Genomic DNA, 26,878 nt, shown 5'->3' with positions numbered 1-26,878 from the left:
AGCTGTTTCATTTAGCTACAGAGCTCCTACAGAAGTAGCTCACCTAGAGGGAAAATAGTACAGTGGTAGTTAGTGTCAGGGTATTTGCTCTCTCATTTGGGACCCCAGATCAGACTGGACATGAGGCTGAGTTTCAGGAGAAGCAGCATGAGTCTTGATGAAACTCTTTTCTTTATCTTTTCATCTTGTCTACACAAGAACTGGGTAGGATAGGGGAAGGGTGGTGTCTTTTTCTGGTTTAAGGTCCTTCAGTGTTTCTCAAACTGGTTACTTACTGGAATTCAAAGAGCTGGGAAATACCAGTGCCCTGCTCATTTCCCTAAGGGTCTGATTTAATTGGTCTGGGAAGAGGCCCTGGGTATCATGTAATTAAAAAGTTTCTATAGTGTTTCTTTGAAGAATCATTGATCTATACCAAGTGAAAAACAGTAAAAATTACTTCTTTTTTAATATTTATTTTTTAGTTTTAGGTGGACACAATATCTTTATTTTTATGTGGTGTTGAGAATCGAACCCAGTACCTCACGCATGTTAGGAGAGCGCACTACCACTTGAGCCACATCCCTAGCCCAGAATTATTTCTTAATATGATAAACCACAGGGTAATCTTAGAAGTGAAACCTTGGATGTGGTCTTTAACAAAGCAATTTATAACATTTTGCATTGGTTTATAAATAACTCAGGTTCTCCTTATTTCTTTCCAAGATTTGTCTTGGGACACCTGCTCCCCTAGAACTTGTTGACCTGTATTTATATTTTACTTTCACAAATGGATGTACTTATGAAAGCAAAATTCTAAATCACATAAGAAAGGGCTCTTTTCCTACAGTTTCAATTGTCAAGCCAGAAAGTTTTGCTGTCTTCCTTACGCCTGGTAAGGATTGTGAAAATAACTCCCCAAACACTGCCCCGGAATGCATGTTATATAAATCATGTCACAGCTACCTTGCTGAACATTTTGTTCCACCAGTAAAATGATAATTATGACCATACTTATGAAACAGTGAAAATAAATAGGTTAAAAAGGGACACGAACCCTATAATGACCACTGTGTATTTTACAGGCAAGGACTTGAAAATTGTTTTATGCAACTGGTGAGGGGGGTGGCAAATGATTCTTTCACTTTTTTTTTCCTATTCTTTCTATGGTGTTGCCATGATTTGGGGTATTACTAATAAAATAGGGTACAATTTGTTGGGAAATTACCAAGTGCAAGAGTTTTTGAAACTCTGCAGAGTGGGAATTAACAAAAACATTTTTTTTTAACATATAAAAGCATAGGGATAAAGATGTTAAGTAAAACATCTGAAATCAGACAAAGGAAAAGGAAAAACTGTCTGTTTCCTATTTACTATCCTTTTCATCATAATTTAAAAAAAATTAAGAGGCATTCATAGTCTATAACTGGCTGCACTATCTTAATCCATGGAGAAACAGGACCCACCTCAATAAAAACAGTTGTTGCTTTAGGCTCTGTGGAGCAGATTGCCACTGATGCTTATGGCTCAACTACCATCCAGTCGGCAGCCTACTTAGCTGAAGGAGAGATGGAGAGTGAGGAGGTAGCATCACTTGAGTTACAAATTACCAAAATATTTTTCTATCACAAGGAGGTGACAAATATTATATCACTGTATAAGAAACGTTTTATGACAAGTTAATTCTAATAAAACTTGTAGGAAGAGAAACTCCAATGTGATTAGTTAATGGAAAATATCTTAGGTTTTGCAAACTAGAAATAACCTAATTCCTTAAAAACAATCCCCAAGGTAAAAAAAAAATGGACAAAAACATGTAATGAACCTAAGTGCCAACCTGCTATTATCAGCTTTATGTGCTATTCCCTTAGGGAGGTATGTACTATCTATGAAAGGAGGTCATTAAACTAGTTCAGACACTGGGCTTCTCTCATTCCTTGGGGAACTCAAGCAAGTTATCTGTGTCTAGGGACATTCAGTAGTGCCCTATTGCTCCTGTCCTCATGCCCTGTTATGCAGGTTTTGACTTACCTACCAAGGCCTCCATCCTATGGAGATTATCTCCAACATGGAATTGTACAGGAAGAGCCAACTCCTGGGAAGAGGGAAATGGCAAGCTAGGCTTTTCCCATGAAAAATGGGTACTATGTGAGAGTTGCCTATGGACCGCGAGGATGGTATCCATTGTTTTCTATTCTTAGTGATAAAGTATTGTCAGTGATATTCAAACAGATCTAGGTAACCCAAATCAACACTCAATGAGAATCCCCTTCCTAAAAAATATATATTTATGTTTATTTTACTGAGGGCTTTCTTACATGCAAAATACTATTTTTAAATTATGAGGAGAAAGGTACAAATGCAAACAAGATATATCCTTAAGAGTTTCTTAATCTTGAAGGAAAGTAAGACAAGTTCTAAAGCAAACATATACTTATTAGATGTTAACAGCATGCATCATCTTTGTTTTCAATGAAATGTTCCATACATGAAATGGGTAAATTCTCTTGTCTAGGGGTTCAGCTTTATGGTTTGATAGTATTTCCAACCAATAAATTCTCACTCAGATGCACCCATTTTCTATTTACATTAATCAAAATTTGCTTTTAAATAGTTTCATCTCAGTTAAAATATAAAACAAAAGCATTCGGGCTAAATGGAAAACTTATCCAGTTAAGTCTCTTAGAACTATAAAAACTATAAATGTAACTGGGGTTCCTTAAGGCCAGAGTATACAAATGAGGTCATATTAAGAGTAATTTTTAGTTGCTCACTTCCACACTTGATTAAGACTGTGGCCCCTGCAAACTTTTGCCTGTGCATTTCTTAGAATGAATGAATATTTTTACTTGTCTTCAAATAGATTTTTCCTGTTCTTCCTCTCTAGTCTCCTGGCTGGTTACCACTACCATAAATTAGAATGAGTAACAGTGATCCCATGATACCCTGAAGTCTGTGCTAAAGTCTATAGATGTGATTCTGTGAATTTCTACAGAGTTCAGATTGCCAGATCAAAATAGAACACCTAGTTAAATCTGAATTTCAGATAAGGAAAGATTGTAATATTTATTACATTACACTAAAAAATATATCTTTATCTGAAATTCCAATGTAACTTGGTGTCCTTGGTCTATTTTTATTTGCTAAATCTGACAACTCTACAGGGTGCCCAAATCATGTTACATTCTCTGCAGCCTCTCCTGAGCTGAAGCCCTGTAGATGCTGTATACAAATGGGCAAGGTTCCCTCCCTCTTCTGGTGGCATTTTGTTTCTTGAATCCAAAGCTGTCTTGTGTGTGTGTTTCATGTATCTTAGGACCACTCATAGAAATAGCTTTCAATGTCTTTCAGTAGCCGTCTCTAATGAGAGCTTAGATACAGACACAGGACTTTTAGACTGACTGGAATGGGTTTTTGTCCTTTTCCTTCACAACTTTCCCCAAGGGCTTCCTCCACAGACTTCCTCTTGTTGTTAGATCCTCCCAGGAAAATCAACTTATGCTCAGAAGACTACCTTTCCTATTAGTTCATTTGGCACATTCAGTTATATTTTAGCAGAGACTCTCGACCAATCCATAACACCATTTAGCCCGAGATTAAGAGAACTACCTAGAGTGCATGAGAGTGACTTCCACTTCTGAAGCATTTAAAGAAGCTCAATGGAAAAAAGTCACTTTGGGGTCTCAGCTTTTAAGAAATGCATGTGATCTAGACAGTGTGAAAGATATTCTAGGCAAAAGAAACAGCATGACTATAGATAAGAAAACAGGAAGTTCGGGTTGGTTGTTTGTTTTGTTTTATTTTGCAGCATATAATGTACATGGTCTGAAACTGCAAGTGAATTTGGGGGCTTAGCCAAGGAAAATTCTCAGTGATTATGGTCAGAATCATAATCATCATCAAAAGACTTTTTCAGGGAAAAAAAATCATACATATGAGAATGGAAAGGAAAGTAAACCAGTAAAGTTGAGAAACTTTATCATTTAGATATGAAGTGTCCCAAAAAAGCTCATGTGTGAGACAATGCAAAAATTTTTCAAGGTGAAATTATTAGATTATGAGAGGTTTAACCTAACAGTGGACTAATCCACTGATATATGGATTAACTGGGTGGTAACTGTAAGCAAGTAGGGTGTGGCTAGAGGAGGTAGGTTACTAGGGGCATACTTTGAGGGTATATATTTTGTCACTGATGAGTGAAGCTGTCTTTCTGCTTCCTGCTTGCCATGTCCTGAACTGCTTTCCTCTGTCATCATGCCCTTCCTCCACAGGGTTCTGCCTCACCTCAGGCCAAGAGCTATGGAGTCAGCCAACTGTGGAATGAACCTCTGAAACTGTGAGCTAAAATAAACTTTTCCTCCGTTAAGTTTTTCTTGTCAGGTCTTTTGGTCACATTGACACAAAAGCTGTTATTAGCAAAGAGATGTTACATTCAGAATGAAGATCCTGCAGGAAGCTCCAGCTTTGCAGTGCAAAAGGCAGATCCATCACATTGCTCTGGCTCAGGAAACAGTGAGCACTATTCTACCAGGTAGACAGATTTTGCAGCTTTGAGGGCTAACATAAAAAGGCATTTTCATCTGATAATGAAGTCACAAAAAAGTCAATTAGTCAATTCCATAAGTCTTCTGGATAAAGGTAGAAAGTCAGTGTTCAAGCCATTAACCACTAAGTGCTTAAGAATGTACAATGAACCAAGTGCTGTTCTGAGGGTCTTATACCCTTCCTACTTGGGGTGTGGATCTTGGAACAGAAACACAAGCAACATTAAGAGCTTGCTAGAAATACAGAATCTCCAGCTACTTCAGACTCCTTACTGAAACAGAATATGCACTTTTAACAGAAGCTCCAGGTGGGACAAGAATTTGAGAGGCACTGCTTTAGGTTTCATGAATTAATTTAATACATTCAAAATTAAGTAGTATGAGTTCTTATGAGGAAACTCAGTTACAAAGACATTAAATAACATGCCAAAATTCATACAGTTAGTAAGAGTAAAGATGTAAATCTAGACCTTCTTGGTCCAAAAACCCTGGTTTAAATTATGTCATAAACACTGACTCCTGATTCCTGTGAAATTCTTAACATGGCCCTTACCACCTTCATCATCATCATCATCATCAATCTTTAACTTGCATCAATAGTGGCTTGATGTCAGCATTTCTAAGGTACCACATTCTCCCCATTAAACTCTTTTTTTAATTGGTGCCCTATAAATATACATAATAGTGAGATTCAGTATGCCATATTCCTACATACACATAAAATAATTCGATCAATCTCGTACCTCAGTACCTTCCCTTTCCAACATCTCCCCACCAAACATTTGTCCTTGTCATCTAACCCACCCTTTATGTTCACTTCCTCTTACCTTCAGAGTACAGCTCACTCAGTCATTTCCTCAGAAAAGTAGTTTTCAATACTACAAGACTCAGCACCTATCCTCATACTACCATGTATTTTTCATTCATGGTAATCTATGATTATGAATTTTATGTGTAACTTTTCTCTTTTTTTAAAATTAGACTCAAGACCTCAGGGTACAGTAACCACATATGTTTTATTTCTCACTGAATCTGTAGTGGTTAACAGACACAAAGCAGACTTAGTGTTTACCTATATGAATCCGTAAGTAAATATCTGGAGTCCTACTTACATGATATGACGTGTATCTTACCCTCATTCATTGACAATCAGAACTATACACTATCTTTCTCCAACTCATAAATAGACCTGATCATTAGAAAGGAGGCAACTTTGAGGATGAACCATAAACATCCAGTCAAACCAGCATCTGCCATGAACACCAGGAATTATTTTAGAACCCCTTGAAGCAATGAGAACCCTTTAAACTTGTTTCTGGCCTTGTAGAACCCAGAGTCTATATAGTCTTCCCTTGGTATCTGCCAATATCAAACTCTAGAAATGTTCAAGTCCTTCACATAAAATAGCATGGCCTTTGCATGGACATCTTTCAGTATACTTTAAATCATCTCTAGAGTACTTATAATATTCAATGAAACATAAATGACATGTAAATAGTTGTTGTTCTGTTCAGGGAATAATGAAAAGAAAAAAGTCTGTAATGTGTAGCACAGATGCATTTTTTTTCTCTAATATTTTTCCATTCACAGTTGTCTGAAACCATGATTGCAGAACCGACAGATATGGAGGACCGACTGCACTCTGCCTACAGTTCTTGAGACAGCAGGGGACAAGTTAGGAGACCCAAGGTAAGACCTCTCCACATTAGGAAGGTAGCTCCAGAGAGGAAACACTGACTGCTCCAATACAGATCCTGTACCTAACCAGGGTCCATTCATTTTTGATTGTTGCTCATCAGAAACCTTTCAGGGATCCTGAATTTGTCAGAATGACAGAGAATGAGCCTTGATTTCAATGAACAACTCTACCATAATAATCTTGTCTGAAAAAAAGCAGGGATTATAATGTCACTTTGAAAGTAACCTCTACTATAATTTTGTGTTTAATTTTCTCCCAAATATTCTTGCTCCTATGTATGGTTCCTATACCTTGTGCTCTCATATAATATTAACATAATTAAGCTAACTAGGGCTTAATGTTGCTATTATTGTGAAACAAATGCAAAAGAGCTTGAGAAAAAAAACGCAGCTTTTTTTTTCTTAATGAGATGGTTAGATTTAATTTCAACATTTTCAGAAAATATTGAATGACAATAGTGAGCTTTAAGTTTAAGTAGGTAGCAGACCCAATTGTAGATGATAGGGATGAGGGCTTTGCAATTTGGAATGGCCCCTTGATAATTCAGCACACGTTTCCTTATGTTTCCATCATGTGCCTCATTGGTGAGAGGCTCTTTTACCTTATGTCCTTATGCTACTTTTGATCTGAAACAACACACGTGACTTTAAACTCAAGTCATGAATTAGGAGTAAAGAGGTCAAATTTCGGTTTCTTAGCTACTCAAACTCTAACATATATATAAATCACCTGTTTTAAAAAGTGTAATTTCCAGTCAGTAGATCTGAGGTGATACCTGGGAAGTTTTAATTTCTAATAAGCTTCCCAGTGATGCTGATGCTGTTGGCCTATCCACAATATTTTAAGGAGGAAGGTCTTAGAAAACAAAAATGAAATTAATTTTGTGGATTACAATACAATTTGGCATGCTTTTAAGTTAGGTCATAAGCATTGCTTAACTGTTTCTCTGTGCCAGGGCCCTTATGAATGCAACCTTATCAACCCAGCCCACTGGCAGAACAATTCAGAGAAATGAGTCACTCCTGTATTTCCATCCTGGGGTAGGGCCTGAGTGATTTGTTTGACAAAGTTAGGGGAGAAATTAGCCTGCTCTCCAATCTAGAGCTATCTTGGGTCAATCTAGATGCTTGGGATTTTCATATTTCTTCTTTAAAGATATTTAAGTTGAATATATACAGAAATGTCTGGACATATCTGAAGTGGACCTAAGTATATATTGATCAACCCTAAAACTGAATTAAAAGCAATGTGGTCCAATCGTGGTATAAAAGCCAAGAGATTAAAGTGAAAAACTCTCTAAACACAATATATTTTGAATAGCATTACATAAAGATGATTTCAATTATGTTGATTTTTTAAAGTAAAAAACATTGAAAACTGTTACAATAAATTATTGGTTAAGGTATCAGGGATAGGAAAAGAAGTGTTATTTTTAGGGTGTAGGGAGATAACTTAGCCCCTTCATACATTTCTATCACATAAGTGTTTCTTTGATTTTTACTTCCCATCTCCATGCCAAGCCCTTAGTGGTCCTGACCACTGAGAAAACCATGATTAGACTAGCTGAAAGTAAAGAAATGGTAAGAAGAATTCAGAAAATCATTTCTGTTCCTTTGAGTTTTTTTTTTTTAAACCCTTACTTAATCCTTGAATACCCAAAATGGAAAAACACATTACCACCTATGGAAATTATCTAATTTGGGTTAAAATAGGTCTTTCCTAAAGTCAAGGAGCAGGAGACAGGCCCCAATGCCAAGGAAGTTTTAGCTCACTTTTGGAGCTCAGGAAAGTTCAATAAACAAACAAATCCTGGTACAGTGGACAGAAAATATATGTGCGGTAATTTAGTTAGAACACTATGACTAATGTTTTTTAACAGCATCCTTCAAATCTAATCAAGCATATCTACTTTACTCCAGAGGAGAAATATTCTAGAATATCTGCTCAATCCACTATAGATCATCGCTATCTACTACAGGGTGGAACGTTACATAAGAAGTTTACTGGTCGGCAAGAATCCCTGCAGTTTCCTAAACTGGCTCTGTTGTTTTATAAGATGAAGAAGCTGATACTTCAATTGGTGTTGAGATCTGTCTAATGTCACAAAACCAGTTTTTAAAGAAGTAGGCTCCTGAATATTGCTCAATTTAAAGTGCACTGCACTATGCCATCTTTTATTCCCCCTTGACGCCAATTTAAGCCAGAAATGACCAAGCTTATTTGGCACAAAAGTTTCTGGCTCAAAACCTTGGGCCACATCACAACTTTATCACTTTTAGCTGATCCTAAAGCCTTACCCTAGTTTGTTCTGAGTTGATGGGAAATTATATTAAAGGTGAGATCATATGCCAATGAGGTATTTGCTGTACTCTTTTGGCAGGTCCCACATTCCTCAGATGGTAGGAATTTGTCCCAACTAGATGCTTCATGCCATGGCATCTTTCTTAGGAGCCCATCACTCTGAGTGAGCAAGGGAAGCGGGTGGAAGATCAGAAGTGGTCTTTTAACATGGATTTGAAATGGCTTTGCAAGTATGGCCCAACTTCTTAGTACAAAGGGTTTTAATTACGTAGATTAGTGCAGGAAGTGACGGGATCTAATAATGTATTGTTAAGAATATAAGTCTTGGTATCAGACAGAACTGAATTTAAATCCCACCTCCAATATGTACTGGTATGGGGACCTCATGTTAATCATTTAACCTTCTTGGTCTTTACCTATAAAACAAGAATACAAATATTCCCCTTGACTCACAATTCTAAGTATTAGATGAAATACCATATATAAAACACCACTTAGAATACAAATTGAATATTTAATAAGGTCACATGTTTTCCCCCATGAAGAGGTAGAATCAGAAAGATAAGCTTAAATCAAAATATCAGAGAAGGTCCTAATATCTATATCTCATAGGGTTTTAGAATGAATTAAGGAAAGAAATTTACAAAGTAGCTTTCCTTGGAAGTCTTTAAAAATAATGCAGGTCCTGATTTTTTCATGTTGGCCAATTGCCTTTCTATTGAAATTAGAAACAAACAATTCACTGCAATATCTTCCAAACACTGAGGATGCACCCAAAATTTACCCAAAGAAACAACATCTTCTATTAAGAAGCAGGGACTCTATTTTTGTTCCTATTCTCAGACATGGTACACCGATGTACACAGTGACTTCCCTTAAACATCTGTTCAGAGGTGTATCTACTAGTGGAATGTGTCTACTGGTGGAATTTAATAGGAAGTGTGACTTCAGGGAAGTCAAATCTACTGCATTCTTTTTTCTCTGTCTGCCAGGAGGTTGGAATCTAGACTAGCAAAAAACCCATTTCCAAGGACCACATTTGTCCGTTTCATTTTTACTTATGCCTTTCACTATAAAGAACTGGACATATGAGAATGCTACATTCATGGAACTAACTAGGTTGACAAGTGAGGTTATGATGCCTACCTAAAAATCAGGGTAATATTACCCATAGTCACCTGAGTTCCTTGAATGATAAAACATTTCTTTGTGTCTAGAACAGTCCTTGTTTACCAATCTTGAGGACCTGTTCTGCATTAATATCCTATCCCACTTTAAATATTAGAGGTTAGTTTCAACACTATATTAAGCGTTTTACTTAAAAATTCAACCTGGCCATATTGCATTATTGTGTGTGTGTGTGTGTGTGTGTGTGTTATTGAGGTTATAAAATCACTGTACAGAAATCTTTAAAATAAAAGCATGTCACAGAGGTTCAAAAGCAGTCATAGTTTTGGGATATTGCAGAATATAGGCACAAATTAACCAATAAACTAGGTAATGAGTGTTTGTCATGGACACTATCTACATAGACATGAAAGAGATTGGATTGGGAGAAGTGATGGTACAAAAGCAATATAAGACATGGCCCTTAGGCTTCATCAAAGATTTAACATAAAGATTATAATGAAGAGCAGTTTGTAGAATACTATTATTAGGTGAACTGATTTCAGATTTTGGCATACTTTTTTTTTAGCTTTGGAAAACTTGAGTGTGCTTCATTTCTTCTATGGCATTCTATGCCAACTGCTTTTTTTTTTTTTCCAATCTAAGTCACTATTTGATTTCCATAGAAGACAGCTTTCTGTGTCCCTGCTTGGCTGGATCATCTTGTCAATATAATCATGTTTATCAGAAGTTCTAAACCTTTCTCTGCTCAGGACTACATGTATGTCTTAACAGTACTTAGAAGATGAACTGATTGTCATAACTCAGATTTCTGACTACTTCTTTCTGTCAATCAGTGCTTACACATCTTCAGACTATCTTCCAGCACTGACCTACTGCTTCTATCATATCAAATGATTTTCAGTTCTTACATTATCCAGGACACCGATATTGATTCTACAATTTCCCTCAACTCCTGATCCCTGCCCACCAACAGAATTTTTCAGCACTAAAATTTTCCATATTAAACAGAGTAGGGAAGAGCAGTGACCCATGGATGGTAGAGAAATAAATGAGTTAGAGAGCTAGAAAATGTACTTATAAAATTTTGTCTCGCATGCCCTATAGGTGTAGTTATTCGACTTTAGCATGCATCAGCATCACAGAGACACACTTTGACAACCACTGCCACACATGAATTAAATCATTTCCAAATAACACTTATAAAACTAAAAGGCCTCTCATTTCACTCTGTGCTAGTGAGTTCTGATCCTGGGAGCCCTTGAAGTGCCTTTGACAGAATTCTAGTCATTCATGATACTTAGGAGTTTTTATATATATATACTGCATGAGCATGTGTGAGATTGTCTGGTCTTGAGAGAGCCCATTGCTCTCAGAAGATCTCAAAGGGCTCATTGACCCAAGTACAGCTTAAGGACTCCCACTGATGACATGTATGCAGAGTCAAACCAACACATTTGAGGAAACACTGATATTAGAATACAACATAATAAGGACTTTTATCCTTCTGTTCATTTTATGTTTAATAAAGTAATTATACTATTACTATATTATTCTTTGTAATCAATTACTCCATTTCTTTATGATTACCTACTGACTACTATCCATATGTATATAAAGCAAACAATCAGTCAAAAAGTTTATATGGAATACCTATTATGGGCCTAGTATCATGTCAGCTCAGTGGTGTACCCAATGATTGTAGAGTCCCCACTAACAGGTAACTCTGGGTGAGGATGCTGGCATCTATTACTTTTAAACCCCCAAAGGTAAGAAGCTTGCTTTTCTTGCCCTAAGTTTTTCTCATGTGCCTTGAAGAGCACGTAATAAACCATATGAGCACAACCAATTATCACTAAATAAGTAAAATAACTACCCCCAAGGGTTTTGTATTATAAATGTCAAAATGATATTGCCAGATAAACAAATTATCCATAGTTGCCGATTGGTCACAGTCTTTTCACCTGTTTTCACCTTTTCTCACTGCTTAATAGAGGCAATTGAGACCCTAATAATACCACATATTAATAAACTACAAAATTGACTCAATAGGAAAGACAAATTGAAATTTAAATATGACACAGTTGCAAATTTTTCTTTACTCCAGATGACTGGCATAAGGAAGAACTCAGTTAAAATAGGCTAGGAAAATTACCTCTCCACCACATCTTTTCTTTAGCAAGCAATAATGGTGATGGCAAAAGATTCAGGAAAGGAAAAGCATGCTGCCCAACCACACATACCCAACATGCTCCCATCAATAAGTATGAAGTAGGCAAACCCTCTACTTAGATTTAAAGCAAATGAATCATCTGCCAAGTTTCACTAAACCTCAAGGGACTGCTCAGCTTTGTAAAACTGAGATCCTTCTCATCCCCTGGATCCATTCAAACAAGATGCCATGTTAAAAGGAGGCAAGTTATGAGGTTTCCTGAGGAATCCCTAACTAAGCCCTCCTTTATTCAGGAAAAGGAGGATATTTTTCACTCAACAATCCTGAGAAAGTTATTTTTAACTGTACACACAAGCTAACTATATTAAACAAATTAATAAGTATATTAATGATTTTCTATGTTAGGCTGTTCATTTACTGAAGCTGGGGGGGCCTTCCTATTCCATTTTCTCCATGGAAGCATGCACACATCCTCATACACATTAGCAGAAAGCACATTCTTTCCTCTTAGGGAACACCTGTCTTGGGAGTTCTTGATTGTGCATCTTCTGAGTATGCACAGGGTCAAGCACATGAATGGTGCAGTGACTCCTCTAGAAGTCACATTTGTCCCTGAAACTTCAGTCACCTGGAGACTGCATGCCTCATTGCCTGCAGCAGCTCAGTCCTGACAGTGTAGAATGAGTTTAGAAACCTCATGTGAGCAATAAAATTTGAATTGAGAGCCCAAAGAACACGGTATATTTAATGCTGAAATAATGCTTTTTGTAATTTTTGCTGATTGTAGAATTTTTCCTTTCCATTTGTTATAGGGCTGTTATAATAACCATGCTTTGGTTTGGATTTTTTTTTAATGGGAAAGGAATAAAGCAGGACTAGGTAAATGAAGTCATCAGTTAGGTGTACATCCCTATTTTATATATATTGAATTTTTCTGCTTCTTTTGCTATTCAAACACACACACACATACACACACAGCACAATTCCTGGAAGCCTTACTAGATCCATAACCCACTGCTCTCAGACACATGCTCACAGGGCACCAAAATACAAACTCCATACATGTCAAAATCAAGCCAGGCTGAAGATGTCAGGTGGATATGGCACCAGGTGGATGTGTAATCAGTAATAAGAAATACATTGAGCCCCATAATGAAAAGAAATCCCCCAATTGATCAGGATTCCCCCTCCCCCTTCCATTCACTGATTTATTAACCCTGAACAAAGATGTAATTGCAGGGTCTCAGAAACTTTTTTTCTTTTTTTGTTCTTTTTTCTTTCTTTCTTTTTTTTTTGGCATTTGTTTGATTTGGCTTTGAATTTCTTAGTATCTAGTTGTACCATTCATTGCCTGTTTTCTTCTCTCAGTTACCCATCTCCCCCACCACCACCCCGAAATGAAAGAAGCATCAGCTTCTGAGTCTTAAGGATGAGACCTCTGCATTTTCTTTGCTTGTTTAGGGCAAGAAATGAAGTGCTGCCTCTTTAATTGGCAGAAGCATGCAGGAGGAGCATACCTTTAATTTAGTGTTGGGATACCTCACTTGCACCCTGGCTGTTGTCTTATTGGAGACGGCAGCCTGCCTGAGATCCTCTAGCACTGAAATAATATCATCCAGCACGCATTTCTTATCCTGATTTCTCAACACACACAGATGGGAAAAAGTATAATTATAGCCCTTGTGGTTCACCTTCATTTCCAGCACGGCTCGGTGGGTCTGCAGGATCCCCTCAGCCTGAAGCAAAATATTGTCCCCGGGTGGGGAGAGGAGGATCACCCTACCATACCTCCCAGGGGTGTGTAAGTCCGAATAGAGCTGGCTTTTGGACTGGTCCAGGGGGAAAAGGCTGCTGGCCAGGCTGCGCTCGATCTTGGCCAGGCTGTGGCTGGGAGCGACCAGGCGCTCCAGGTCGCCCTCGGGCTGGAAGCGGTTGAGCGCGCTGAGGCCGAAGGTGATGGTCAGGACTGCGGGCACGGTGAGGAAAAAGACCGGGTGCCGGCTCACGCACAAGCCCAGCCTGTGGCAGAACGACTGGAGCCCTCTGCGAAGCACCTGCCGCAGCATCCTCCACCAGATCCAGCTCGCAGGCACTCCCGGCCGTCTTAAAAAGCACATGTGACACGTGTAAGCGCCGGGCTATCCCGCTCTCCCCCATCCCATCCCATCCCATCCCCTCGGGGCCACCCCCCTTCCCACCGCCTCCCCACCCCCTCTGCGCCCACACCCCTAACCGCTCCGCCTGGTCTTTCCCCGGCCCCACCTCCATGCGCTCCTACTACTCTTTCAAACACTGCAGCAAGTTGCAGCAAGGCGGGCAAATATCGACAGCGCGCGTGGGGGCGGGCGGCGGGCGCTGCGGGGGCGCGGCGGGGCCCACCCCCTCCCCGGCCTCCCCGGCCTCCCCGCGCCCTCGCCGCCTCCCGCGCTGCCTCTCACCGCATGAGCAGCGTTCCCTTGGTCTAGCCCTTCATCTCGGTGCTGCAGTCCCCCGGCCTCCCTCGCTGGAGGTGGTTCTGTGCGGAGCGTCCCACAGATGTGGATTTCCTCTCTGTCCTGATGGGGTTCGGTGCCTAACTGGAACCATGTGCCTCGGTGTTGTAAGAAGCAGACATGTGCCCCGTGGGGGGGGGGGGGGCAGAGGGAGGGAGAAGAGAAGGGCGGGAGTAGATGGGGAAGGGGGGCAGCTAAGCTTTTCTTTTTTTAAGATGCTGACAGTTATTTTTAGAGTTTTGTTTTCCCTCTCCCTTCTCCGCTGGAGTGAATGGAAGAGGAAATGGGCGAAGGTGCTGCTGGCCCATTGGAACAGGGGCAATTAGAATCTAAGCAGGAGTGGGGCGTGGAGGGAGGGAGCTCCAGGGCTTGAGGAGGCAGCCTTCTTGCCCCACCAGTTTCCTTGTGCCCTCGAATTTTGCCTTTTGGCCAAAGAAAAGGAGCAGTAGAGGATGATGCTGCAATTTTAACATCCCACAATGCATGCAAGGGATTTTCTTTCAATACCATTCCACCAGTCTACTGCAGCTGGGGGCTGCCAGAGACCCCCTTTATCCTCTGTGCTGCGTTGGGACTTTCAGGATGCCTTCCTTCCTTTGGATGTTAGAGAGGAGGCATTTGCCAATAGAAGTGTCTTGTGCTCTAGAGTGTCTGTCTGTGTGTGCGTGTGTGTGCGTGTGCGTGTGTGTATTTTCTCAAAGTGAAGATCTACAGGCAAATGTGGTTTCTTATACAGTCACTTACTCTACTCTTGAGGCTTAAGAACAGAAAGTTCTTAATGTTGGTTTTAAGCCCCTCGCCCAAGTTTCCCTACCATTGGAACTGTTTCAAGCTATGTAGTTTAGATTCATTTTCTCCTGAGTGGAATTCAAGAAACAAACAGGTCAGGTAGTTTTGCCCAAGAAAGAGAGCTAGGTAGAAAACAGGTAACCACACTATAGACCATGTGGAAAACAATGAGTCTCCTTCACCATAGAGGGGGTGAAAAAACCCACCCACAATGTCTCCCTGAGCACCTTAAAGTGTGAAGGTGAGGAACTCTTTCCTTCAGATCAGATCAATTTCAAACATTAGTATCCGTGTATATAATTTTTATTTATTTATTTTTTATTTATTGGGGCATTCACAAGTTATGTTGTAGAAAAAAATATGAAGAAATCTTGAGGACAAATTCAGAAGTTTGTGAATTGGAGATCGGCTTTTCAAAGTTTCCCTTCTCTTTGGAGTGACTTCATAGAGAAGATGGAATTTGGAGAGATGTTTTATGCACTTTTTTAAGAGCAAAAGGACCAATTTTTCATTAGATGCTTAGAAAGGTACCCATCTATGCATACAAACAAGCTGAAGAACTCATCCTCTAAATCGATGCCTTTTATTTTTTTGTGGTGGAATTGATTCTTCAGTTAAGAAATCAGTGAGACAGCAGAGAACTCAGAAATAGGAATGCTGCTTAAGGACAAGAGTCCAAAGGATGGTGTCATAAATAAGATTACAGAAAAATTTCTAGCCTTTTAAAATTGAAAGTGACCTTGGTGACCATTCAATTTGAATTGTAACTGAGTGCAGGAATAGCTTTGTAATATCCTTGACGGTTCTGCATCCACCAATGCAACAACATTTTCCACATCTAAGAACTCAGCAATTTTTCTAGGAAGCCCGCTCAATTGTTAGACGGTCTCTCCTTGTGTTCAGATGAACACAGTGTCCTTGCAACATTCATACAGTAGTCTTTCTCCATTAATACGATGTTCCCTTTGTATCCAACTGTTAGATTTTCATATAATTTCAGAAAATGTGTTCCAGTAGTGCCACATGATCAGAAACTTTTGGGTATACAGCCCAGACGAAGTGTTATCTGTTATCCATTTTCTGCAGCCTCTGTATTACATTAAGCATACTTGGCCATATCTTTTATATCAAATTTTCTAAGAAATTGTCTTTTTACAAAATATGCTGCAAGAAATTTTAGGAATGGACACTGTTGAATAAATTATCCAGTGCCTTTCAGTCCATTTTATAAATAAGGACACTAAGCATTGTAGAGATTGATTTCAAGGTCACACCCAGTTATTTGTGAAGCTGAGATGGTACATGGGTGTTTTCTTTCTCAGCCCATGTGTTTCCTTTGGTAGCAATGGATAGGCCTACTCCTTGCATCTTGCCAATAAACTAATGTCCGAATGATGTCATCTTTTATTACTCTTTTCATTTCCCTTGCTTCCTCCTCCAATAAATTCAATAGAATTAGGGAAGAACAAAGAAACCAAAATATAATTGACTAAATAATGTATGGTGTGTTCCTGAGATTAACTACTAGGAGGTAAACACAAATTATGTTTTAGAATCATAATGCATGGAAATAAATTTGTTAAATGTTAAGTGAAAAATTATATACAGTATGAAACTACATTGAAAAATAAAAGTATACATAGAGAAAAAGATGAAGTTTGTATTAAGATGTTTCTGTTTATTATTAGATGATGATACCATCATCTAATAAAAAAGATTTATAAAAACTCTTTTGTTTTAGAACACTTTTAGTTTTAGTTATAGAAAATGTGCAGGTGGTACAGAAAGTTCTTTTATAACTGTATCCAGTTTCCCCTGTTAATATCATTCATTAATATGGTATATTTATTATAATTAATGAAACAATATTGATACATTATTATGAAATGAAGTTCATAATGTATTCAGATTTTCTTAGTTTCTATCTCATGTCCTTTTCTTTTCTCTCTGTGTGTGTGTGTGTGTGTGTGTGTGTGTTTCACTAGGGATGAATTTAGGGGTCCTTTACCCTGAGCTACATCCCTAGAACTTTTTATGTTTTATTTTGAGACGGGGTGTTGCTAAGCTGCTTAGGTTCTCATTAAGGTGCTGGGGCCGACCTTGAACTTGAAATCTTCTTGCCTCAGCCTCCAGAGTCACTGGGATTATAAGCATATACTACTTACCAACTTTGTGCCCTTTATTTATTCCAGGAGTCCATCCAGGATACTACATTATATTTAGTTGTGATGTTTCCTTAGGCCTAATCAGGCTGTGACAGTTTCTCAGACTTCCCTAGGTTTTGATTACCTTGACAGCTTTGAGGCCTGCTAATCAGATATTTTGCAGAATTTCCCATAAGTGGGAATTATCTGGTATCTCCCTCATGATTATACTGGGATTAGAAATTTTAGGAGGAAGAACATGAAGTACCATTTTCATCAAATCACCTCAGGGGTATACTCTATCCATGTGTCTTACTGTGGTTCCTATGAACTTGATCACCTGCCTGAAGCAGCGTTCCTTAGGTCAGGCTTTCTTCATTGTAGGTTGATTCTTTACTTTCTTTCATGCTGTTACTTTGGAGGGAAGTTACAGTGAGCAGTTTCTACTGAAGATGTGGGCAGCTAGATTCCACCCCCTTCCTCCTAGAGGCTGAAGTGTATCTCAGTTATTTGGAACTCTGCACAGGCTATTTGTCTATTCTATTCATTCATTCTTTTATTTATTTTGATAAAGATTCATAGAGCCTTTTGTGTATTTCTTCTTTTACTTTGGTTTATAATTCAGTGCTATGTTGTTGCTCAAATTATTTCAACTATAGCCCCACGGGGAGCTCTTTTGGTTGATTCCTGTGTTGCTTTGACAGGCTGTATTATTCTGGGGTATTTTTCTCTCTTTTTAAAAAGTATTACTTTTTAGTGTTGCAAGGTATTCATCTTGTGTCTTTCCAGGACCTTTCCTTTAATCAGCATATCTCCAAGGAGTCCTGGATGTTTTGAGAACAGTATTAGAAACATATCTGAGGGCTAGATGTGTTTGGTGCCATTATATCCTTTTGCTTGTAATCTCTCTCAGCTAAAAGCTGGGTGTGTAGAACTCTGTGTACATGCTTACTTTACAAGTAGTTATTTTATGACTATCCTGAACTAAATCTGAGTTTATAGTAAAGTAAATATCAATATGTATTTATACTGATGCCTTCAACTCTAATCTGTTGCCACACAGATCACTATAGCTCCTTCTTCTTGCTTACTTGTATTGTAACCTTCTCTCTCAACACTGAAAATCCTGGCTCTATGGATAATTTTAAAATTGCTTTTCTATAACAAAAAAGTTATTAATTTTTTATTTGAAAATTTTATTTATATGAAGGAAGAAGGGCATGGCTGCTTAATTTTGATATTGTGAAAAGCTAATGTTAAATTCTATTAGGAATTCATTAAAAAGATAAATTATAGGCTAAGAAGAAGGAACATGTTAGCACTATTCCAGATCAATGTACAAAGAGTTCATTATCACCAAAATGTTAGTGGACATCAATCACATGATAATTCTTGCAAATTCAATTTAAAATGAAGCTTAATATAAAGCCAAAAGTAGTGCATTTAGGAACCAATTAGTAACAACACCATAATCAAAACTACTTAGTACACACAGGATTCATCTTTGCTGATATATGGTCAATATTGTTTTTTAAGCCTTGGAAACAAAAATGAGATTTATTTGCTTGTCTTTTTGCAGGGTGTGCAAGAACCCTTGCTTAGACACAGAATAGCTGAGTTCTAAGCCAGTCCACATTTTACTTTCTGGGTGTTTTGGCTGAGATACTGTATTTTCTGATTCTCAGTTTCCTTGTTTATAAACTTGGATGACATTAACCCACTTAATCACTGTAGTCATATCACTTCTAATCAAAACTATATATATGCTATATTAATTAACCCTATAATACTAGCAATTAACAAATAAGCCTCTAAAACTCAGTGGTTAAAAAAACAATGAAAGTTTATATCTTGTTTACAGTTAGCGTTCTTTGTGGATATTCCTGGTTGGCAGGGAAAGAGAGAGGCCTTGGTTCTACAAAGTTATTCATCCACCTTCTACTAGTGACTTCTAAAGTTATTCTTGAAATCATTCCTACTTAACCATCTGACAGGGGAAGAGAACCTGGAGAAGCACACCTGGTACATTTTTACAGCTTGGTTTGAAAATAGCATGCACCCTTTCTTGCATTCCTCAACTGAATTGGAACTCCAGAGAGGCTGAAGGATGCAGTTTAGCTGTGTGCCCAGTGGGCAGAGGAGCTGAGTTGGACCATCCAACTGCAAATTCTTTTTTCACCCTCCTGCTGGATTCTCTTGCTCTGTTGGCCTCAAGTCCCCATTGCATGTTCAAGACTAATGTCTGATCTCCTTCTGTCATTTTGTATGGGGCTTGTTCAGCCACTGATGTCCCAAGCAATGCTGACTTTAGAGTTATAAAAAATACTCTTTGACCTCCTTTTATGATGGCTTTAAGGAGTTTTCCTGGGACTAGCCAGACCTCTTATCTCAGGCTTCTTATATCCAGGAAGGGCACAGCTCAGAGATGCCATTTCAAATGTAATTTTAGTCATTAGCATTTTGGATGTCTCCAACTGCAACCAACTTAAATTATAAAGACATTTCTTATCTCACATAACAAAATGTCTAAAAGAACAGTAGTTACAGAGCTAGCTAATTTAGAGGATCAAGGGTGTCATTAGGAATCTCCATCATTCTCTTCCTTCTGCTTTTTACATAGAGCATGAGTTCTGGACTGGTGCTTGCTCTGCAGGTAACACATCCAGGCAAAACAAGATCCCAAGAAAGAAAAAGTAGCCTCAACTGCCTTATGTGTCTCTTCTAAGAGTGAAGAAGCACCTTCCCAGATGACTCCCAACAGATATCCTCTTAAGACTCATTTCCTGTGGTCATGTCTAAATCAATCACTGATGAGAAGAAGAATAATGTGATCAGTTTAGATCAATCTGGGGTCACACTAGGGCTGGGAATGGGGCTAGCCTTTTCTCTGAGCATACTGTCATGTGGAAGTTTATCTAGGGTTTACTTTGTGTATTGTTTTAAATCAAAGTTGTTTTAGGAAGAATGGTATGGTCATGGGGTTGTTTGGATATTGAGCAGCTGACACTAACCTGGGTGCTAGGTAGGGTTTTCTGTATGAATCACATTTCTTCTGGAGACCAAACTTTTTGAATAGAAAATAAAGCTATATTCGGTCAAAGGAATTGTTTTCCTGATTTAATTCATTTTGTTAAAAAGCTTTATAATAATATGGACAGGAGGTCTAATGATATTTTTAAAAATTAGTTCTATTTAAATTGGTTACGAGTACAGAAAAATCTATGTTTGATCACCGTGTCTATGTAGGCTAGAGCTCACTGACCTGAGGAGTCCGTGCAAATATCTTAAAGTGGTGAGAAGTTTAGAAAGGGTTTGCATTAACTGGTAACCCAAATTTGGGTACCAAGTGTGGTTTATAGGTTCAATCTTATTATCATATTATAGTATCCTGTATGCTTAAAGTCTAAAATAAACACCATTCTCATTCTAAATGTAAAATATTCAACTCTGTATTCAAAAAGAGAAAAAAATGGCTATGGATACCCACTTATGTTTCAAATGAATCAAAAGTACAGAAATTTTGACAAAATCATAATTTAAAGTGACTGAAGTTCTGGAGATTTCAGACAATCAATATTCTAGCTTTGTCTTGACCTTTAGGTTCTTTTCCTGCTTAATGTCTGTGTTACTTTGACCAAATCATTCCATGTCAATAAGCTTTAGACGTATATGTGCAAAATAATGTAAGACTTGAATTAGTCAGCTATGATTACATGATATTGTGGGATTCATTTTGGTATAGTTGCTACATCTGAACAAAAAGTAACCATTGATAATCTGCTCAAGTTTCAACCTTTCTTTCCTGGTAACTCACGTATTTGCACACTATCAAAGGATTGGGAGTGGAATTCTCCAGAATACAAGAACACAAAGGTTGATATTGGTCTGAAAAAAAGATTCATGGAGGCTGGAGAAATACTTGGAATACTGTGGCCACAGAAGAATATCTGGGTTGATGATTAAATACTGCCTGTCAAATTCCACTATAATCTTACTGGATCAATACATAAAGTTTACTTCTTTTACTTATTTTTAGATACATGCTGCTTTATACATGTTAGATCTTTAATCATTTAAATAAACATTCTCTAATGTAGAAAGAAGTCCACCACACTTTTCTAGAGAATTTAATTTTGCATTTGTTTTTCTTCTTAAATTCAAATATAATACAAGTCATTTTTTTCCTATAAAATAATCCAAGAATTTTCTACAATTTTTTCTTTCTTTTTTTCTTACATTTATTTCTCCCTTACTACTTCCCTTCCAATGGGAATTCTTTTATTCCCCTGAAATGTACTTAACAAAATTTTACTTAAATTAGTCTTAAAATATATCTCTTTCCTCAGGATCAACTCAGGACTATATTTCTCTTATATCATTTATTGCAAAATCACACATGCTTTCCCAAAGAGCTTGTGATTATATTCAAATCAGGTCAGTTAGCAAACTGAGCTTTCAGAAATGCTATTGCTATGCCCAGAGAGAAACCTGCTTCTTAAGGATGGATGAGTTGCTCATTAATTACCATGCAGTCCTGACCATGAAATGAATCCTCTTCCCCAACAAGGCAGTTCTCCCAACAAAGCCCGGAAAAATAACTAATTTTATGAAGCAATTTCTTGAGCAGAAGTGGGCATCAGATAAGAGTCATTCTAATGGGGAAGCTTACTAAAGGATACCACCCCTTAATATAGCTCCATGTTTATTATTGAGACATCTAATATCAATATTCACATCACTCTAAAGAAAACAGTAATGGGAGAGCACAGTATTTCCTAGCTCCAGTAACAGCAGCCCTTGCCTAGTAGGGTAGAAGGAGAGAGATAAATAGCAAGAAGGGGGCTGTAGTGGTAGAGGTGACACAGAGGGTATTGTCTAACATGGTTGGGAGGAACATTTGCCCACTGATCTTGTTTAGAATGAGAATAGTGCTGATTATAAAAAGAATACCAGATTTTGTTCCATTTAATTATTTCCTTAAATTTTCTACAGTCAATAGGATTATCACCCATACCTGGGGTAAGGTGCTTCCACCACCTCACCCTCTCCACCCTTGGTACATCGCTGCTCCTAAAAGCTATAGCAGTGATTTCTGAATAGTTTCCCCTTTGATATTATTGTATATTGCTGAAGATACCTGGATGGAATTTACAGTGAACCTGGGACAATAATATGAATGAACTAGATGATTTACTCTTGATTTTTTTATCACACCTCTTAGGATCCTCCCTCTCCTTTTACAATGGTACAGACATTCTAAAGGCAAGAAGGGGAAGAACCCAATTCCTGGTGTAACAGAACCTGCACCTGACTTTATTTCAAATAGAGCTTTCTTGTTGGAGAAAAATGGATTTCTTTGGAAAAAGTGTAAGTGAAACGGCATTAGACAACAGAAAAACTCAGACTATCTTTTACATTAAAAAATTTGGTTTTCAGCTTGTCAAGCAAAGCGAAGAATTCTACTATGACCTTTGGAAAATATTCAGTCTTTTAGTCAGGACAAGCAATGTAAGCACAGTGAATTTATATTCAAATGCAAACTTTTAAAATAAGTTTCACTTAACTATTAATGTGCCATAATATATCCACACACCTCCAGAAAACATGCAGACTAAATATCTGGATATTTAGTTGTTTTGTTTACATATGAATAGAAAATGTGATGAACTTCTTTCTCTGGGACCTCATCTTTGGCCAAGTGCCCCTCCTTCCCTGAATAGTCATAAAATCAAGTATAGACTTTGCTCTGTTGTATTGAGATGACCTACATAGCCTGTGGGCTTCGTGGGGGCAATACCCATTACCCTCAGGAGTTGTATCCCCAGTCTCTGGACTTTCTGGCACATAACAACATACAATAGTATAATAGTTACTTAATTTATTATAGAGTAGCTCTCCCAAATTAAGAGAAGTATAAAAGAAGAAAGATAAGAGAAATATGAGTGTCACTAAGGATAAGATAGGACAAAATACTTTTTTTTTTCTTGAGGGCCAGTCCTTACAGCTGTTGATTTAGGTCTATTCTGGTTTATTTTGTGTCCATTCTTGTTTTGTTCCTAAGTTCCTCTTTCTTTGGACCTCCTAGCTGCCCAATCACTAGCCTCTGCTCTCCTAGTGTTAAGAGATTGCCTAGGTCCTGGGGCTTACCTTTCTTGTTTTTAGTATTTCGTTTCTGATATCTAATTCTTTCCTTGTGGTTTTCAGGGTCTGAACAAATTAATTACAAAGTGTAAGGTCAAGGGAGGGAGTAGCAAAAGATGAGGCTGAAGGAATGAGCAGGAGCAAGAATATTAAGAGGCTTGGAAGCCAGTTTCAATCAACACCTTCACCAAAGAGTTACTGAACAACTAACCATATAAAACCACCTGAACATGCAAGGCAGGGTTGCGACTTCCAATGAAGACTGCATTGAAGGTAGGATAGAGTTAATTAGGTCTTCTTCCCAGAAGCAATGGGGAAGTGTTACAAACATAGACTGGGGTTCAAACTTACCTCTACTACAGCATAGAGAAGGAACTTGAGACTGCAAAAATGGGGACTTTTAGACAACTGATACAACTGCTTGAGTCAATGAAAAGGGAAAACTGGATCAGGGTACTAAGGATGAGGTGATGAGAAATGAAAGAACTTGAGAGTTACACAAACGTGAAAATATATACAATTTGGTAATGAATTAAATGTAGATATGTACATTTAAAACAGATAATGAACATCCTTCAGTCATTTACAAAAAATAAGCATAAAAGCAATGAAAATAACATTTTTTATGGTGTCCTAAGGATCATGGCAATATGGCACGATAGGAATATGGGCACTGGATACAGACTAATCCTGGTTCAAATGCCTCAAGTCTGCCAGCTTTTAGTAGTGACACCCTGGCCAAATTATTTAATCACACTAAGCTTTATCATCATCATGAATAGCAGAGAGAGAATGCAAGCTCACACCTCGTGGGCTATTATAAGGATTAAGTGGAATTCTGAATATATAGAAATGGAGGCTTATTATATAAATCATGCAATGATTATTTGAGTGCTTCTGGTCTTTAAAATATATATCTAATGTCAAAGGAAACATATAATTACTTGAAAGTAAAATACAATGATTAAGTGACTTTGAATATACATAATAACTGTACTTAAGGATACATAGATATTAGCCACATCAATGTTTATAGCAGCACAATTAACAGCCCTTCAATAGATGAATGGATTAAAAATGTGGCATATATACACAATGGAATATTACTCTGCAATCAAAGATAATAAAATCATGGCATTTGCAGGTAAATGAATGGAGTTAGAGAAGATAATGCTAAGTGAAGTTAGCCAGTCCCAAAAAAACAAAGTCCGAATGTTTTCTCTGATATAAGGAGGCTGATTCATAGTGGGGTAGAGAGGGGGAGCGTGGGAGAAATAGATGAACTCTAGATGTGGCAGAGGAGTGGGAGGGGAGGAAAGAGGTATGGGGTTAGAAATAATGGTGGAATGTGATGGGCATTATTATCCATAGTACCTGAATGAAGACACAAATTGGTGTGAATATACATTATATATAGTCAGAGATATGAAAAATTGTGGTCTATATGTATAATATAAATTGTAATGCATTACAGTGTCATATATAAATTTTTAAAAATTAATAAAAAAGAAAAAGTGTACAGGATATATTTATGTGATCATAGACACTAAGAAGGATACGATTTTGGGAGAAAAGTTTATAATAGCAGAGAAACTTCACTATGTTAAGGTTTGCTGTGTTCTAAATACTATAAATTTACTTTACATTCATTTCTTATTTGACTACTAAAGAACTCTGTGACATCATATACCATTACCACCTATTATAGATAATAGAGTGGAGGTTCCAGGCCTGCCTATTTCAAATCCTCTGTTCTTTGATATTTGAGTTTCTGATATTTGGTTGCTGATATTGGGTTTTCTGTGTTATTGGCATATCTTGGATATTTCTTTGTTAAGAACAACTATGTATCTCCTGACTGGCTTTTAAATTAGCAATTCAAGTATCCAGGAAAAATATTCTGTCCATCATGCCTGATTTTCCATATAAAAGAAGACTTTAGCTTAAAGATTTCCTTTTTTTTTTTTTTGTGGGAAGGGAGGAATTTCTATAACCAGCATATTTCAGAAGACTTCTCCTTAGACACGAACATTGAAGCAAGACATTAGAACATGAGCATCAAAAGGAAAAATATAGCTTCTGAAATATTGTTCTCAAGATCTGTGAAATTTCAGTCAATATTTTTTTTTTCATTCAACTCTGGTCTGTTTGGTCAAAGGGAGCAATCTTGGTAATTAGTTTTCCTCTCAATTCCTCAGCTACAATGGTTTCCCGATGGAAGGATAGCCCTACCACCCATTTATTAAAGACATAGAACACATACTTTGTGCACATACAAGTGTACACACCTATGCATAATTTCATACTCTTACTTATATCTAAGTAAACCAAATAGTATATTAACCCTGCCATGACGAGCAAGACTCCCTGCTCCACATCACCCACTTTCAGTCTCACTCCCAAAGGGCAGCCTCTGTGCTTTGTTAGCCCTTTGTTGAAGATTGTTCCACACCTCTAAACCATACTCACAAAGCTCTATATGAGGGTTAACCACTCCAGACCAAAGCCTGGTTTTATTGTTTCTTCAATATATTTTCAAATTAAATCAATTAATTTTATAAAATAAGTTAATTATAGTTCTCTTTAAAATATACATTCATTGCAAGAATATTAAAATGCCTGTAATCAATACAACATTATTTGTATTTAATATAATTTTCAGAAGAATGAAATTACTTTATTTACTTAACCATACCCCTATTTTTATTGAGAAATATGTGACTTGGCTCCAAATTTCTATCTTTATTAATGTTTATGAATTAAAGAAAAAAGCCTGTTACTGTATGTGAACCCACACATACTTTATTTCCTAGGACAAAAGTAATATAATTGTTGGCACATTTGCACAGTTTTTGGTTTTTACTTTTGGAAACATATTGTTATAATTCCTTCCAGAAAGTCAGCATCCATTTATTTTTTCTCTAAAACAGGTGTCATCAATTTTTTTTTGTGTGTATATGAAGGGCCAGATAATAAACATGTTAGGCTTATCAACCTAAAGGCAAAATTGAGGATACTACATATTTATTTATACAGCAAGAGATGAAACAAATTTACACGTGGTTATAATTAACAAAACTCAAAACAGAACAATAATAATAAAGTACATTTTTTTATAACACATAACTATTAAAGATAAGAAAGGAATTTTTTTGGAGACTAACATTATACTCAATTGGATATTATAGGAAGAATCATGTGTCTACATCTTAAGCCTGGAATCCTTTGACATAGCAAAAGGGACATGGTAGGCATAATCAAGGTTATGTAGGATAAAGTAGGAGATTAGCCTGGGTTATTCAGATTGGCCTAATCTGATCACATGGCCCATGAAAAGCAGAGAGCCTCTCAGGTCAGAATTGGAAAAATGTAACAAAAGAAGTTACAGAAATTAGAAGCATGAGAGGAACTTCACTTGGCCAGCAGTGGAGGGTCCACGTGTAATGCATGGGAAAAAGGGGTGTGTGACTTCACAGAGCAAAGATTGG

The 26,878-nt window shown here is 37.5% G+C and overlaps 1 protein-coding gene across 1 annotated transcript in view; it reads right to left on the bottom strand.

Annotated features, from left to right (window-relative positions):
- The window catches only part of Ptchd4 (patched domain containing 4), a 185,036-nt gene extending 171,095 nt beyond the window's left edge, over positions 1-13,941 (bottom strand). The window contains exon 1 of the mRNA XM_027938286.2: positions 13,516-13,941. Within this exon, the coding sequence (XP_027794087.1) occupies positions 13,516-13,941 (426 nt within the window). The remainder of the gene's footprint in view (positions 1-13,515) is intronic.
- Between the last annotated feature and the right edge of the window lie 12,937 nt (positions 13,942-26,878).

The sequence above is a fragment of the Marmota flaviventris genome, chromosome 6 (genome assembly GCF_047511675.1).
Source record: "Marmota flaviventris isolate mMarFla1 chromosome 6, mMarFla1.hap1, whole genome shotgun sequence".
NCBI lineage: Eukaryota > Metazoa > Chordata > Mammalia > Rodentia > Sciuridae > Marmota > Marmota flaviventris.
Note: the sequence above shows the minus strand (reverse complement) of the source record. Positions and strands in the feature narration are given on the sequence as shown.